We start from the raw sequence: 13,475 nt of genomic DNA on the forward strand, positions 1-13,475 counted from the left end.
CCTCTGGATGGACATCATCAGAGGAGAGCTGGTTGTTACCCTGTGTATGGGTTGAGCCCTTCCCGACAGCGTCTGAGCATGCACTCAGCACAAAAGCTTGTGGGTTAAAGCTTTGCGGTGTGCTTAATCCCTGCCATGGGATTAAGATGATATTTTCTTACCAGGAAAAGCAGCCGTGATCAGTTCTAGGCATATAGCATTAGAAACTAGAACCGCTGGGGGGGGAGAAGCCAGCTGTCCCCCGTTGCAATCCAGAACTCGTGGCTGTTTCTTGCTGACATAAGAGGATGGGGATAAACACAGGGGGTGAGGCAGAGGACCACATGTCCAGAGAGAAGCACTGTGCTGGCAGGGGTGGGCAGGGTGAGGAGGAGCCAGGGGCTTGCTGCTTGCCAGACATCCCATCCTGGGAAGCCAGGGCTAGGGGAGCAGGCTGGGCAGCCCCACTCCTCTGTGTGGCTGTTCCTACCCCCTGGCTCTGCTTCATGCTCTCACATGCTCTCATAAACCTCAGCAATTACAGGGTGCAGCACCTCAGGTCCTCAAAGGATGACATTTCTACCTTTGGCTGGGCAACACAGTGCCAGTAATTGTCAGTTCCTGGATCTTGGAGATGATGCAGCATCCTTTGGCTGTCTTTGCACATCCAGGCCGCGACACAGTCTTGCATCTTCCCTGAGTCTCTGGACTTTCTATGAAAACAACCAGAGCAATGTGATGACTGGTCTGTCAGCTCAACTAAACTGCCTTGTGATGTTTTAATGTATTTTTTTTTAAACAAAACAAACAATCAAACAGACAAAAATTCACTGTGGGAAGTGTCATTTCCTACTAGCTGCCTAAAACAAATGTGTTTGAATGTATCCAAATGCTTCCATTGCAGTGCAGGAAGCTGCTTTGCTGGCTGATAGCAAAGGTTGCTTTGTGACCACCTGAAGGTTTCACAGTTAAATCCCAACCTTCTCTGGCAGTGACCTGGGACCCCAACAGGAGCTGAGATGGCCACTGCACCGAAAGAGGCAGTAAACACTATTGCCTTGGAGGAAATCCACACAGAGGGACAAGAACCCCCCAAAGGTAGGTTTGTGTTTGCAGGACTAGAAATTTTGGTCCTCGTGTAGTGGGGTAGAGGCAGGGTTCTGTCACTCCAGTTACCTACAATCTCTGCACATGCAGCCACGGGGACCAGCTTCATACTGCTCCTCTCCCAACACAGCTGCCAGGCTTGCCTTCCACCAGCAGCAGTGGAAGAGCTGCCTGCCTTGGTTTCTATGAAATTATTATATTTTTTTTTCTTCTGAAATTCTGTTCCATTTCAGGGTTTGACCTGACCAAGCTGGAAGATAAACGTCCTGACAGGAAAATTTGTACAGCTCTGACTTTACCTAAATAAGAGCTTAAATGTATACATGCACTGAAAGCTTCCTGCAAGCTCTGTTTATAAAGCCATCCCAGCTCTTGTCTTGAGCTGCTTGGTTTGTTCTTGAAAGAAAATGAGGAAAAAAGCTTTAGGAGACAATATCAAGCCCAGAGCCCCAGCTGTGCCTGTTACAGCAGCTGTGACTATTGTAGAGCTGGGGGGGCAGGACAGTCCCCAGCCCTGGCTCACAACACCCATGCCAGGACAAGTTAGGTGTTTCCAGTCTCTCTACTGGTACAGTTCACATTAAACGTTCATATTTCATAAAGACCTGAGGAGGTACAACTTGACGAATGATTCTGTTTTGTTTTGTCTCTTTCTTCCCCATTGGTGTTACAGGGCAGAAGACATTTACAGTGGAAGAAGCTGTGGAAACCATTGGGTTTGGGAGGTTCCACATTGCACTTTTCCTAATCATGGGAAGCACCGGGGTAGGTGTCTGCAGCCAACTGCACGCTACCAAAAAAACGCTCTCCTCTTCTTTCTTACTGTGCAATAACAACTGAAAGCACCATGCACACATATTGCAGCCCCCTTTTTTTTTTTCACACATACTTTCTCAAGAAGGATTTCTTTTTTTGTCACCTTTGTCCAAAACCAACATTGGATGAAACTGATATTGAGCCTATTTCAAGGCAAAGCAGAACAGGTTGCCCCGGGTCATCCTGGCCTTGCCCCTGCCCTGGGTCACTGTCCCACCTCCTGAGGGTTAGGTTCAGCCTCCTGACTGCATTTTTCATGCCATCCCCAGGGCACCCAAACCCTGTACAGTCTGACACAGGATGGCTGCCCTCCTCTCACCCTTGGCCACCTGGAAAACCTCCTAATTAACTAACTGACTGGGTCCTAGGTTAACAGCACATCTGGTTTGGGAACCAGGGCCAGGCTGGGGTGAAGGTGTGATGGGGACGTATCTGTGAGGATTGCCACAGCTGAGACGGGAAGGCCTGTAGCTATGAGTGAATAATGGCTTATTTCTTAACTAAAGCCAGCTGCTAGGAGCAAACAGACAACAGAACAATTTTTTTATTTTATTTTATTTTATTTTATTTTATTTTATTTTATTTTATTTTATTTTATTTTATTTTATTTTATTTTATTTTATTTATGTTAGGGACCTCTGTGGAGGCACCACAGTTTCACAGGGCCTGTTTCAGCATGGTGGGACTGCCGTGGCTGCAGGCTAGGTGGGGCTGAAGGCCTTCACCCTACAGGCTCCTCACATTTTCCCTTCTTGCTAACCGTGCACACTTGTTCCCAAAGGTGGCTGAAGCCATGGAGATCATGCTAATAGCTGTTGTGTCCCCCCTCATCCGATGCGAGTGGCAGCTTCATGACTGGCAGGTGGCTCTAGTGACGACGGTGAGTGACTTGTGCTCCCCCATGCAAGTCATCCTCCACAAGGGCAGTGTCTGCAGCACCACCAGGCTTCGTAACATACATTTCCCAATAGACCAAATAAATTCCAAGGCCTCCCCTCGGGGACAGGCCACAACTTTAAAATTCCAGGAAGCAATCTGTCATAAGCACACATCCATGCCCAGAAGTGTAAAGCCAAAATGAGCCCCCCAGTTCCTGACTCTTCAGAAATCCTTGCCACCCTTTGCTTGAGGACTGACCCTATGCATAGCTCCAGCACTTTGGTTCATCCTCCTGCCTAGAAAGCATTTAGCTCACCTCCATTTTAGAGAGCAGCGCTGCCTGGTGCTGCTGGGAGTGATCACCCCACAGCTGTCTTCCAATTCCCTGTAGATGGTGTTTTTTGGCTACATGGTCTTCAGCATAGCGCTCGGGCTCCTGGCCGACAGGTATGGACGCTGGAAGGTGAGTGGGCACCGGGGCTGTTCGTGCCCTTTCCCAGCCCTGTGACAAGCCACGAGGGGCTGGCCACCACCTGTCCCCTTGTCCCTTTGCTGTGCAGTGTCCCTGAGGAACTGAACCCATGAGAGTCCCGGGGTTTGTTGCATGGGGCTCAAAACCCTTCGGATCAACCCGAGCCCTTCCCAAGTTCTCTGGAAGGCTGGGAATGCTTGGTTCTGTGACCCTGATTTTGCCCCTTGCAGATCCTGCTGCTCTCCTTCCTCTGGGGAGCCTATTTCTCCCTGCTGACCTCGTTTGCCCCATCCTACATCTGGTTCGTCTTCCTGAGGACCATGGTGGGAGGCGGCGTGTCAGGCCACGCGCAGGGGTAAGGCCGTGCTTGGCGCCTTGTGAGGAGCACCCTGACACCAGGTTCTGTTTGTGAATAAGCGAGAGCACGGCTCTGCTTTCCTTCCTCCGAGGAGGCACCCAGGGGCCCGCAGGGGCTGTATTCCTGGGTTTAAAGCAAGAAAGGCCCCACAGCTCATTTTGGCTGACCTTGGCGCAGCGCCCGGTGTCTCGTGCGCTGAGCCTGATAAGCTGAGGCTGCGCGGTGACCGGGAAGAGACGGCCAGGAAGGGGCCTCCGAGGGGGCTGGAAGTGCAGAGGAGAGCAAATTCCCACATCGCCTTAAAGCAAAACGCTGTTCTGTAATGCCATCGAATCCCTGTCCATCTACCTAAGCTGCAGTTCCCAAGGGCTCCTCAGCCCTGGGACGGAGAGGACAGCTGGTTTGCATTAAACCAGTGACAGGGGGATTATTAAGCACACATGTTACAAAAACAATTAGACAGGTAACAGATGAGCAAAGGCTGCTTCCTTGTAAAAAAGTCACAACAATTCTGCTTAGAGTAGCAAATTCTTGCTGAACTGGTGTAAAACCTTCCCACTTAAATGAAACTTTTTGCCCTTTTGGTGCAGAAGCAGGGAGGTGTTTTTTTTTTTTTTTGGGGGGGGGGGAGAGGAAAAATTCACAGTATTAACAGCCACTTCACTAAAAGCCTGGCAAAATAAGTGATTTCTTTTGACTCTGACAGGGAGACAAATGCAACATTTCAGTTTTTTCCATGGTTCCTCAAAGTCTGGGTTGAAACTCAGGGCAGTCAAGAAAGATCCCGTTCCACTCGAGGGGCTGTGGAAGGTACAGCATTGCCCTTCCTGCAGCAAACTTCTCTCAGCCTTTCCCTCACCTCCCTTTGAGTCTCCATGAATGCTGGTTGGAATGCATGATTTTTTCCAAACCCACTGCCAGGCAGGACAGCCCAAAGCAGGCTGCACTGGCCCAAGAGCCCTTTGCTGAAGCGAAGGATGGGAGGCTGGTGCTGCCAGCAGAAAGAGACACCCCATGCCCAGGTCGTGCCTCCACCAGCCTCCTGGGGCTTCCTCCCTCAGAGGATGGAGGGCAGGACCAGGGTGGTAAGGTGCTTTCAGTCCCTTCTGCTGCTGGTGTTGCACATTTTATGAAACACCTCAACAGCTGAGATGACAGAAAGAGCCAACATGGACTCTCCCCTTCTCTTTTTGGCCACGAAGGGGATTTATGCCAGGCACCTCCCTGCATGTAACCTGGAGCCTTCCTGACTGAGGGCATGTTGAGCAGGTTCCCCCCGGGAGCTCAGCGGTGGAAGTGGGGTGGTCTCTCTGTCTGCAGGCAGCCACTTTCAATACTGGCTGGGCTGAACTGCTATTTGACTAGTGCAGACATTCTCACTGTCTCTGTCTTTCTGCCTTATTTCCCCTTTTCACTAGGCTTATCATAAAAACAGAATTTTTACCTACCAAGTACCGAGGATACATGCTGCCCTTATCCCAGGTAAGAGCCAGTACGTTACTTTTTCTTCTCATCCAGAGTCCCAGGAGATTTGTCCTGCTACTGTTTGAAAACCAGGTCTCCGACAGGCCAGCCTGTTTGTGTTAGTCTTGGGCCAAACAAGTGCCTTCTGCCTCCTGTGCTAAGAGCATTATTAAGGATGCACACCCACAGCTGCATGCAGAAGAAAGCAATTCCTTTTCAGATAACTGTATGCTCCTAACATTGTGGGGAGACTGAATGACAGCTGACATCCAGCCTTTCGGGTACCTTGCTGATAGGTATTTACAGCATTGCCTGCTGTAATGGGGTCAGTGCTGGTGGGCCATCACTCGAGAGCCCGGGGCAGCACTGCCAGCACAGGGCTTCACCAGGAGTGTGTGTGTTTTCTCCACTGAGAAGCAGGATGAAATAGTAATCATGGTGCTAGATTGGGCAGAGGATGGTCACAGCTTCACCTGTGCTTATCCCACCTTTCTTTGGGGTGCACCAGGAGGCCCTGAGCTCTCTCTGTTGTTCACAGTGAGCAAAAAGCTCATGCAGATGTAAGTCAAAAGTGAGATGGTCTGAGGAGGGGTCTCCATGGTCAAGGGCAGCTCAACATTTCCAATTGGTGTGTGCTGGGGGTCTCACATTGGGTAAATACAAACCTTTGAGTCTGAACGATGGTAATAATCTGTGATTAACGAGGCAGCTCCCAGATGAGGTCCTGGGCTGGGCCTCTCCCTGCAGGGCCAGCATAGTTAGTCCCAAACTAGGCCAGAGACGTGCTGGAAGGGATGTGGCTGCCTGTGGGACCAAAACCACAGTGAGCACGACTGGGGTTATTCCTTGTTCAGCCTCCTGCAATGACCGCTTCATGCATGTGCAAATGGTTTGTGAAGGCCTCGCTGAACCCATGAATTCATCTGGCTGTTGGAACAGAAGGGTTGGTACACAGTCTTGGTGGCAGGGGTAGTTTGCTTTTCATTATGTTTGATACCAGGGCTTCATTACCCAAGTGTCATCGGAAACACAGAGGTTTATAAAGAGGAATAATCTTGCATTTCTCCCCAGAAACATGTTATTTCTGCCCACAGCTTACTCATGAATTTGCTGTGGCTTTTGCGAGTTTGTTTGTTATTTGTACTGCTGGAACTCCTTTGTGTGGTCCCCCTGAAAGGGACATTTCTTCTGACAGCAACAAGTGAACTGCGGGGAGGAAAGTACTTGCAGGTCTGGGGCCAGATTCTCCACTGGTATAACTTGGCACTGGAGACCCACCAACTTTCAGCAGTGGAAGTCTCGACCCTTTTGCCTTTGGTGCTTGTAAATCTGCTGCTACCCTGCGGAGATTCAGATGAGAAAAATTCACAGTCCTGATTGTTAGCAGAGAAGCGACTGGAAAAACAAACGAGGCTTTAAGTACAATAGCAGCTACAGCACATATTATCTGTTTTCATCCAGAGCTAATTTATTTCCCTCTTTCCTTCAACCCAAACTCAGCTTCTCTGACAGCCGTAGGATAGCTCAGTTTGAACTGCAGCTCTCCCCAGGACAGATCCCCACCTATCCAGGGAATGAGACCAGAAGGGATGAAAATAAGCTAATCGTTGCCATGTTAACCCCTCCTTTTCCCTTGGAAAGGTGTTCTGGTTGGCAGGATCCTTGTTAATCATTGGCCTGGCATCAGTGGTGAACCCAACCATCGGCTGGCGGTGGTTGATCAGAATCGCCTCCATCCCCGGCATCATTCTCATCCTGGTGTTCAAGGTAGGAAGAACCTCTCTACCCGTTCACCACTGCACGACCACCAACCTGGCGTGTCCCCAGGCACCAAGAGACATCACCCTCACTGTGTCAGCCAACCACGTCTTCTCCAGGTCACTCACTATTCAGAAATACCAACCCCAGACATGAGGACTGTCTTATTTCTGTAGAGTGACATGGAAAATCCCTACTTCTAGTGCTCGTGGGCAGGATGGGTGGCTGTGGGCAGCACAGGCTGGTAGGAGGTGGGCAGGAGGGCTTTCTACAACTGCTCTGCTTTCAGTTCATCCCTGAGTCAGCGCGGTACAACGTGTCCACGGGGAACACGGCGGCTGCCCTGGCCACGCTGAGGAGGATAGCTGAGATAAACCGGGCGACAATGCCCGAGGGGGTGCTGCAGGAGCCCCCCAAGGTAAGCTCAGCCTGCAATGCTGCCTGGGGACATGCGGGTTGCTGAGGGCACACCATGATTTTTTTGTGTTTACTGATTTTGCATTGCTTGTCCTATTTCTCTTAGCTATCCTCCTTATTTTGGGACACTGGGACCTTCCCCTTATCTGCTTAACATACTCCATGCCACTGTTATGCCTGCACATTCACTTTTGAATATGCAAGCTTAGTGTAATTTTCCACCACAAAAGCACAATTTATTTCTCACACTACCACCACTGGATCATCCCAGAGTATCCCCAGCACCACGAGACCCAGGACCCATTCCTTGGGGTCCCCCTAGGTGCCATGACCATGGGACAAATGTCCCACCTGCAGGTCCCAGAGCCTTTCCCAGCCACTGGCCTTGCTTGTGGGCCAGCTCCCAGCATCCCAGGTCCCTGTAAGTGGAGCCAGAGGGGCAGAGCAGGGGAGGACATTTTGGAGCTGCCACCATTTCCACCTCTTTAAAGAGGCTGAGCAGCTCCAGAGCTGATCACTTCTCATGTTCAGGGCCTCAGAGTTATTATCCAACTCTTTTAAGTCCCTTCCCTGGACCTCTTTGCAGCTTATTCAATCCCACAGGCACCAAGCATTGTCCTCAGCAATTCATGCAAAATGTATTGTATTGGAATTAATTAGGATTAAAGCTTTGCTGTAGTTTAATTGAATTTATGTAATGGAACCACATTGGCCATGCACAGGGTTTTTGTTAGTTGTTCACCCTCCTGGGCTTCAATAGTAATAATAGTAATAACAACAACAACAATAATAATAAAGGCAACCACAAAACTATCCCTGTTCTCTCAGGCATGTGGGGGCCAAGGTGGGGGATTGCAGGGTGATCTCTTCTCCCCCCCCTCCATCCTTTGCAGACTTCCTCTGGAAGAGGGGCTTCCTCTCCAGAGGGCTGGTGGGGCACTGTGCTCTTGGGGCAAAGGTACTGGCACCTGGGCACCAGCTGCTGCTGCTGAGTTCTTGCCCTTGTGTAAAAGATGGCTTTTAAGCAAATCTTTCTACTATTTAATTTGCAGGAAAGAAGAGGAAGGTTCAAGGACCTCATCCATCCCAAATACCTAAGAACCACTCTGCAGATATGGATTATATGGTAATTTTTTTTTCTTTCTTTCTTTCTTTTTTTTTTTTTCTTCTTCTCTTGCTTATCAGCTTTGCAGGACAGGGTGACTCAGTCAATGAGAAGCAGGAGAACTCATATCAGCCCACAATGAACACCACATGTGCCCTCAGTTTGGTTTCACTTCATGTTGCCAGCTTGTTCATCCAGAGAGGAGGACAAATGCACTGCTTCGCAGGCCAGCCCACGTATCAGTGAGACAGTGCTCAAACAGAAACTCGTTAACTGGTACGACTGCCACTGGCTGGGGAAAATTAAGATTGAAGACAGACGAGTTTCATTTGCCATGTTCCCAGTAGCTGTATGCATGGGTAATATATGTTTCATTGGCTGTGCTGTCTGGAATGGAAATGTATAAATAATGGGTCCGTGGGAACTCATTGACCCAAAATCTTGCTAAGTCAGGCTTTTAATATTTTATGTTTTCCCCTCAACTTGCGTGAGTATTATGAAATATCTTTTTGTTTTTAATCCTGCTTTCTCTCCTACTCCCCCAGGAGCCACCGGCGTGTTCTCAGGTTTGCGTCCCCATCCCTTCATGCCCTCAGCATCCCCCATGTCCCCAGGCAACTCATTTCATTGCCTGCATTATGGAGCTTGTTTCTGAAACTGCCGGGAGGATAAAAAAAAATAATGAAAAATTACTTCTCAGCCTGCTTATGATTAGGCATATGCTGAATTACTTGATAATGACACAGCGAGGCTGCCACCACCAGTGCCCCGTTCTTGACAGCGAGCCAGGGTGCGGTGTGAGTCTCTCCAGCAGGATAATGAAAACTCCTTTTAAAAATCACTGTGAAGGAAGGACGAGGAATAAAACACTTGGACAGCTACTGCATTTGAGCTGCAAGCACTGGGGTCTGATTTAGAGACACCCTTCAGGCAGGGGAGGTTTAGAAGTGTCTCCCCATACAGACTGGAATAAGACAAGGGACTACAGTGGCACACGCTCCCTGCCATGACCACGACATCGCTGCCTCCCAGCCTGGAAGGACCAGCAATTGGGGTGGACATTGGGACAACTTGTTCCCAGCTGGATCACCACAGCTCCTGCCCAGAGGCAGCAATACTTTGCAAAGCTGTAGGCTACAACCAGCATTTATGGAGGAGCTGAGAGATGTAGGAGCATTTCCTTCATTTAAAAGTGGAGCAGGAAGGTGGCAATGTGGGCTGCGAACATCTGGGCAGAGCAGTAGTGTTAATGTCAGAAAGTGCCTCAGGATTTTATCAATTACAAATCAGCAAGCTCTTGGCATTAATCTCTTAACGAGAGCCTGTAGACTTCACGGCTTCTTCACATCCTTTCCCTGGGGTAACACAGAAATGATGGGAAGGGGAAAAGACAACACACACGCAGCATTGCACCCTGCTTTCTCAGAGTGGCTGTGGCGCAGTGGAAATGCAGGGGTGAGCTTCACCCTCATCGGGGTGCTTGGCAGTCCAGGTGTCCTGCAGCACAGTGAAACCCAGCACTAATGAGCAAGCGATCAGAGAGCTACGAGCTAGGGTGGAGGAAGAGAGGTGTGTGGATGTGTGGCAGCGCTCTGCCATGCACTGGGTGCCCGCTGAGCTGGTGGGTGCCCGTGTCACCACTGGGCTCATGCTCATGGGGTGCCCATCCTGCAGCACCACGGTGCTGGTGTGTGCAGGGAGAGTCCCACGACATCCAAAACCTGCTGCATTTCAGTGCCAGAGTGTTTCCTCACCTTCCCCGTCAATGTCCTCATTCATCCCCACAGGCTTGGCATAGCTTTTGCTTATTACGGAGTCATCTTGGCCAGCGCCGAGCTGCTGGAGCGGGACCTGAGCTGCGGCTCCACGGCACCGCTGGGGGAGGAGGACCCCGGCCCTGCCTCGGAGGAGAGCCGCAGCCCCTGCCACTGCCGCCCGTTTGGCCCTTCTGCATATCAGACCATGATCATCAGCACCGCCGGGGAGATCGCACGTAACCTCCTCTCCCCTCCCTGCCCTTCCAGGCCCTCTGTGCCACCAGCTCGTGCTCACTGTGCCATGCTGCTCACTGAGCACCCAGTGGGGTCACCTAGCATTTTACGCTTCTCCTTTCTGTCTCTAGTAAATCCTGTGAACATCCTCGGCATCAACTTCCTCGGAAGACGCCTGAGCCTGTGTATCACCATGGGATGTACGGCGCTCTTCTTTCTTCTCCTTAATATCTGCACCTCCAGGTAGTTGCCATCAACATGCGGGTGTTGTGTGTGTGTGTGTGGGGGGTGCAACTTCCCCTACGTGTACAACATTCTGCTTTCATGCGGGCTGGGGAAATAGAAATGATGTGAACAACATCCACGAGAAAGGATACTCACTCTTCATTTTTCTTTTATTATTATTATTATTTTTTATTATTATTTTTTAGCTGTGGCAGTTAAGTCTCTTCTAACTTGTAGAGCCAGGCACTTCAAAAAGAGCTTAGAGCTCCAAGGGAAAAGTTTTGTGAGTGCTGTAATTATCAGGCTGGTTCCCTCTCAAGCTAGCAGAGCCTAACAGCTCCTAAAAGTCAGGGGGCTGCAAGTTAAACTCTGCTTTAAGCTAGACTGGGAGGCTGCAAACAGCCATTAAGGTAAACGAGCCCCTGTGAGGAGTCATTAACTTGGGTACCAACCTCTTTGCTGCTATTACTGTTATTATTTTCAGTTTTCTCTGCCTAATCTCTAGCCTGAGACAGCCAGCATGTTTGCTTGTAGCTTCTTTATAGAAGTAGCAAACGTCCTGCCAATGGACTGAAAAACAATTACACTTGTCAGCAATCAACTTTTCCTTATTTTAAAAGCCCTATCACAGAGAATACATTAGGTTGCGTCTCTGTTGATCACTGTTCAGTGACACTAACTCTTTGCTCCACGCTGCTTCCCCTTTAGTGCAGGCATGACTGGGTTTCTCTTCATGCTTCGTGCCTTGGTTTCAGCAAACTTCAACACCATCTACATTTACACAGCAGAGGTGGGTCCTTCTGAAAGTACATGAAGCTGCTGGGGCATGAAAGCCCATTTGCCAGGAATGCTGCTATATTTCTTGACGAATTCAAGTTATCGTTCTTGAACTAAGTACGTCTTGCTTCCTGACTACACTTTTCTTATATGAGATAAGAGAAGGAATCAGAAAACTGGTTGGAGGTGAGAAGAGCAGGTGGGACAGGAATGCCCTACTGAGCCACCTGTTGGTCAGCTACTACTAAATGTGATTTTTGAGGGTGTTGTGTACGGACATCTTCCAGAAGTCTCCATCTTCCCCCTTCCTATCCCTCTGAAGTTAGACAATAGGCTACCACTGAAAGGAACCTTTGCCAGCACTTAAGGGACTGATGTAGTTAGTATATCGAGTTTTTATTTATATATATATATACATATATATATATATATATTATCACCTAGTGGAATTTTTGTGTCCTGTCTACAAATAATTTTGATCCTTTAGAGAACTTCTCCTTCATACAACTTTGGAGCAGTGAGTGCTGTGGGTTACCTACAAATTGTTTTCATTTAAAAACACCACTGTGTGAAATTTAATGTATCGACTTTCAGATTGAGTAAAGTGATAAAAAGCTAATAGTCGTAGCTGCCTGGGTTGGCCTGATAGTGTGCCGTACTTCTTTTAATAGCACACTATATTTACACGTGCACCAGTCTTGAATAAATACCAGCCTTTAATAGTCCAGAATCAGATGCTGTTGATGTGAAGCCCATTGCTGGACTAGCCATATGATAAACCATCAATACACACACAGTAATTGAGGATCAAAACCAAATTTAGAAATGCCCTTCCTGTCCACATGCCTGGACTCTTCCTGACTTACCTTACATCCTCTGGCTTGGATCGATAAAATACAAAAACAAAGGCTTAAATGACAATACTTGCTAAAATCTGTTGACATTAATGGGATATAACTAAAGTTAAGCAAAGCACGTACTTAAGTGCTTTATTGTCACAGGTGTTATGAAAATATGAGATATGAAAAAGCAAATACACCAAGCATGTTCCTCTAAGCCTGGAGGTTTCTTAACAGCATTTCATTTTCTTTCTCCTCCTCCTAAACAAAGGCGTTGATGCAAGTAAATAGGCTGTCTTGAAGGCTGCAGACAGTATCCTTTTTTGGGGTTTTCAAATACAGGGCCTGGCAATAAAGATTGATTTTTTCCTTTAGCACCTAGCTTATGGTCTGTGACTTTAACCTGAGCAGCTCAGTGTAACTAGAAGAAAGGCGTGTGTCTCACCCTAAACCTCTACTTTGGGTAAGAAATGTCAGATTTCTAATGGCACAAAGAAGACACAAAGGAACCTTCAATTCTTTTTATATTTTAAGAATATGGCTTTCCATATCTTATGAATCTGGCTGCAATGGGTATCTCTGAAGGAAAGAAAAAAAAAAAGAAAAAAAAAGAAAAAGGGGGACACATATCACAGAACATTGTCATGTTAATCCTATTTCTTTCTGGCCTTGTTTAGGTTTATCCCACTACAATGCGAGCCTTGGGGATGGGAACAAGTGGGTCATTGTGCCGTGTTGGAGCTATGGTGGCACCATTTATCTCACAAGTAAGAGCATAGCTGATAATGTTGGTAAACCTTGAGGCAAACATTGTTATCAAATACACTGACATGCTCCTGAAGTTCACAAAAAAAGCTGATGCACTCAATCTAGGTTGTGGTGTTTTTTTCCAACTCATTAGTTCTTTATCTGACATTTATGCAGAGTATTTTGGTGGTCTTTGCCAGATGTAGATCTGGATTAATCTCTTCACAGAGCTTAAATTGCGAGAATTTGTTGCTCTCTGAAAACTCTTAGATTCACAAGACAGATTGTTTTTCTGGCTGTTGACTTTCTCAGGTGTTTGTAACCCATTGTCCACTCTTTAATTCCTAATTAATTGCCGTGTCCCAAAATCAAACTATTGGTTTTTTATCTGCAGGTTCTTATGAGTGCTTCTTTCCTTGGGGCCCTGTGTCTTTTCTCATCCGTGTGTGTTGTGTGTGCAATCTCTGCGTTCACGCTGCCCATTGAGACCAAGGGCAGGGCACTGCAGGTTTGTATTGCCACTCCAGGAGCTCCTGCATAG

General features: G+C 48.2%; 1 protein-coding gene across 1 annotated transcript; it reads left to right on the forward strand.

Annotated features, from left to right (window-relative positions):
• The first annotated feature begins 3,172 nt into the window (after positions 1–3,172).
• SVOPL (SVOP like) lies at positions 3,173–13,475 on the forward strand. Its single transcript, XM_032183142.1, has 11 exons — positions 3,173–3,244; positions 3,484–3,608; positions 5,030–5,093; positions 6,717–6,842; positions 7,123–7,251; positions 8,303–8,376; positions 10,143–10,348; positions 10,478–10,589; positions 11,280–11,361; positions 12,865–12,954; positions 13,329–13,475. Exons 1-11 carry the CDS (start codon positions 3,173–3,175, stop codon positions 13,473–13,475), a joined length of 1,227 nt encoding a protein of 408 aa, XP_032039033.1.

Source organism: Aythya fuligula, chromosome 1, assembly GCF_009819795.1.
Source record: "Aythya fuligula isolate bAytFul2 chromosome 1, bAytFul2.pri, whole genome shotgun sequence".
NCBI lineage: Eukaryota > Metazoa > Chordata > Aves > Anseriformes > Anatidae > Aythya > Aythya fuligula.

Bases quoted from the DNA above. Each gene is read 5' to 3' on its own strand.
- SVOPL (XM_032183142.1), top strand. From the start codon at position 3,173: ATGGTGTTTTTTGGCTACATGGTCTTCAGCATAGCGCTCGGGCTCCTG. The intron at 6,843-7,122 runs GTAGGAAGAACC...CTCTGCTTTCAG, and splicing joins TTCTCATCCTGGTGTTCAAG to TTCATCCCTGAGTCAGCGCG. The intron at 10,590-11,279 runs GTAGTTGCCATC...CTTCCCCTTTAG, and splicing joins CTTAATATCTGCACCTCCAG to TGCAGGCATGACTGGGTTTC.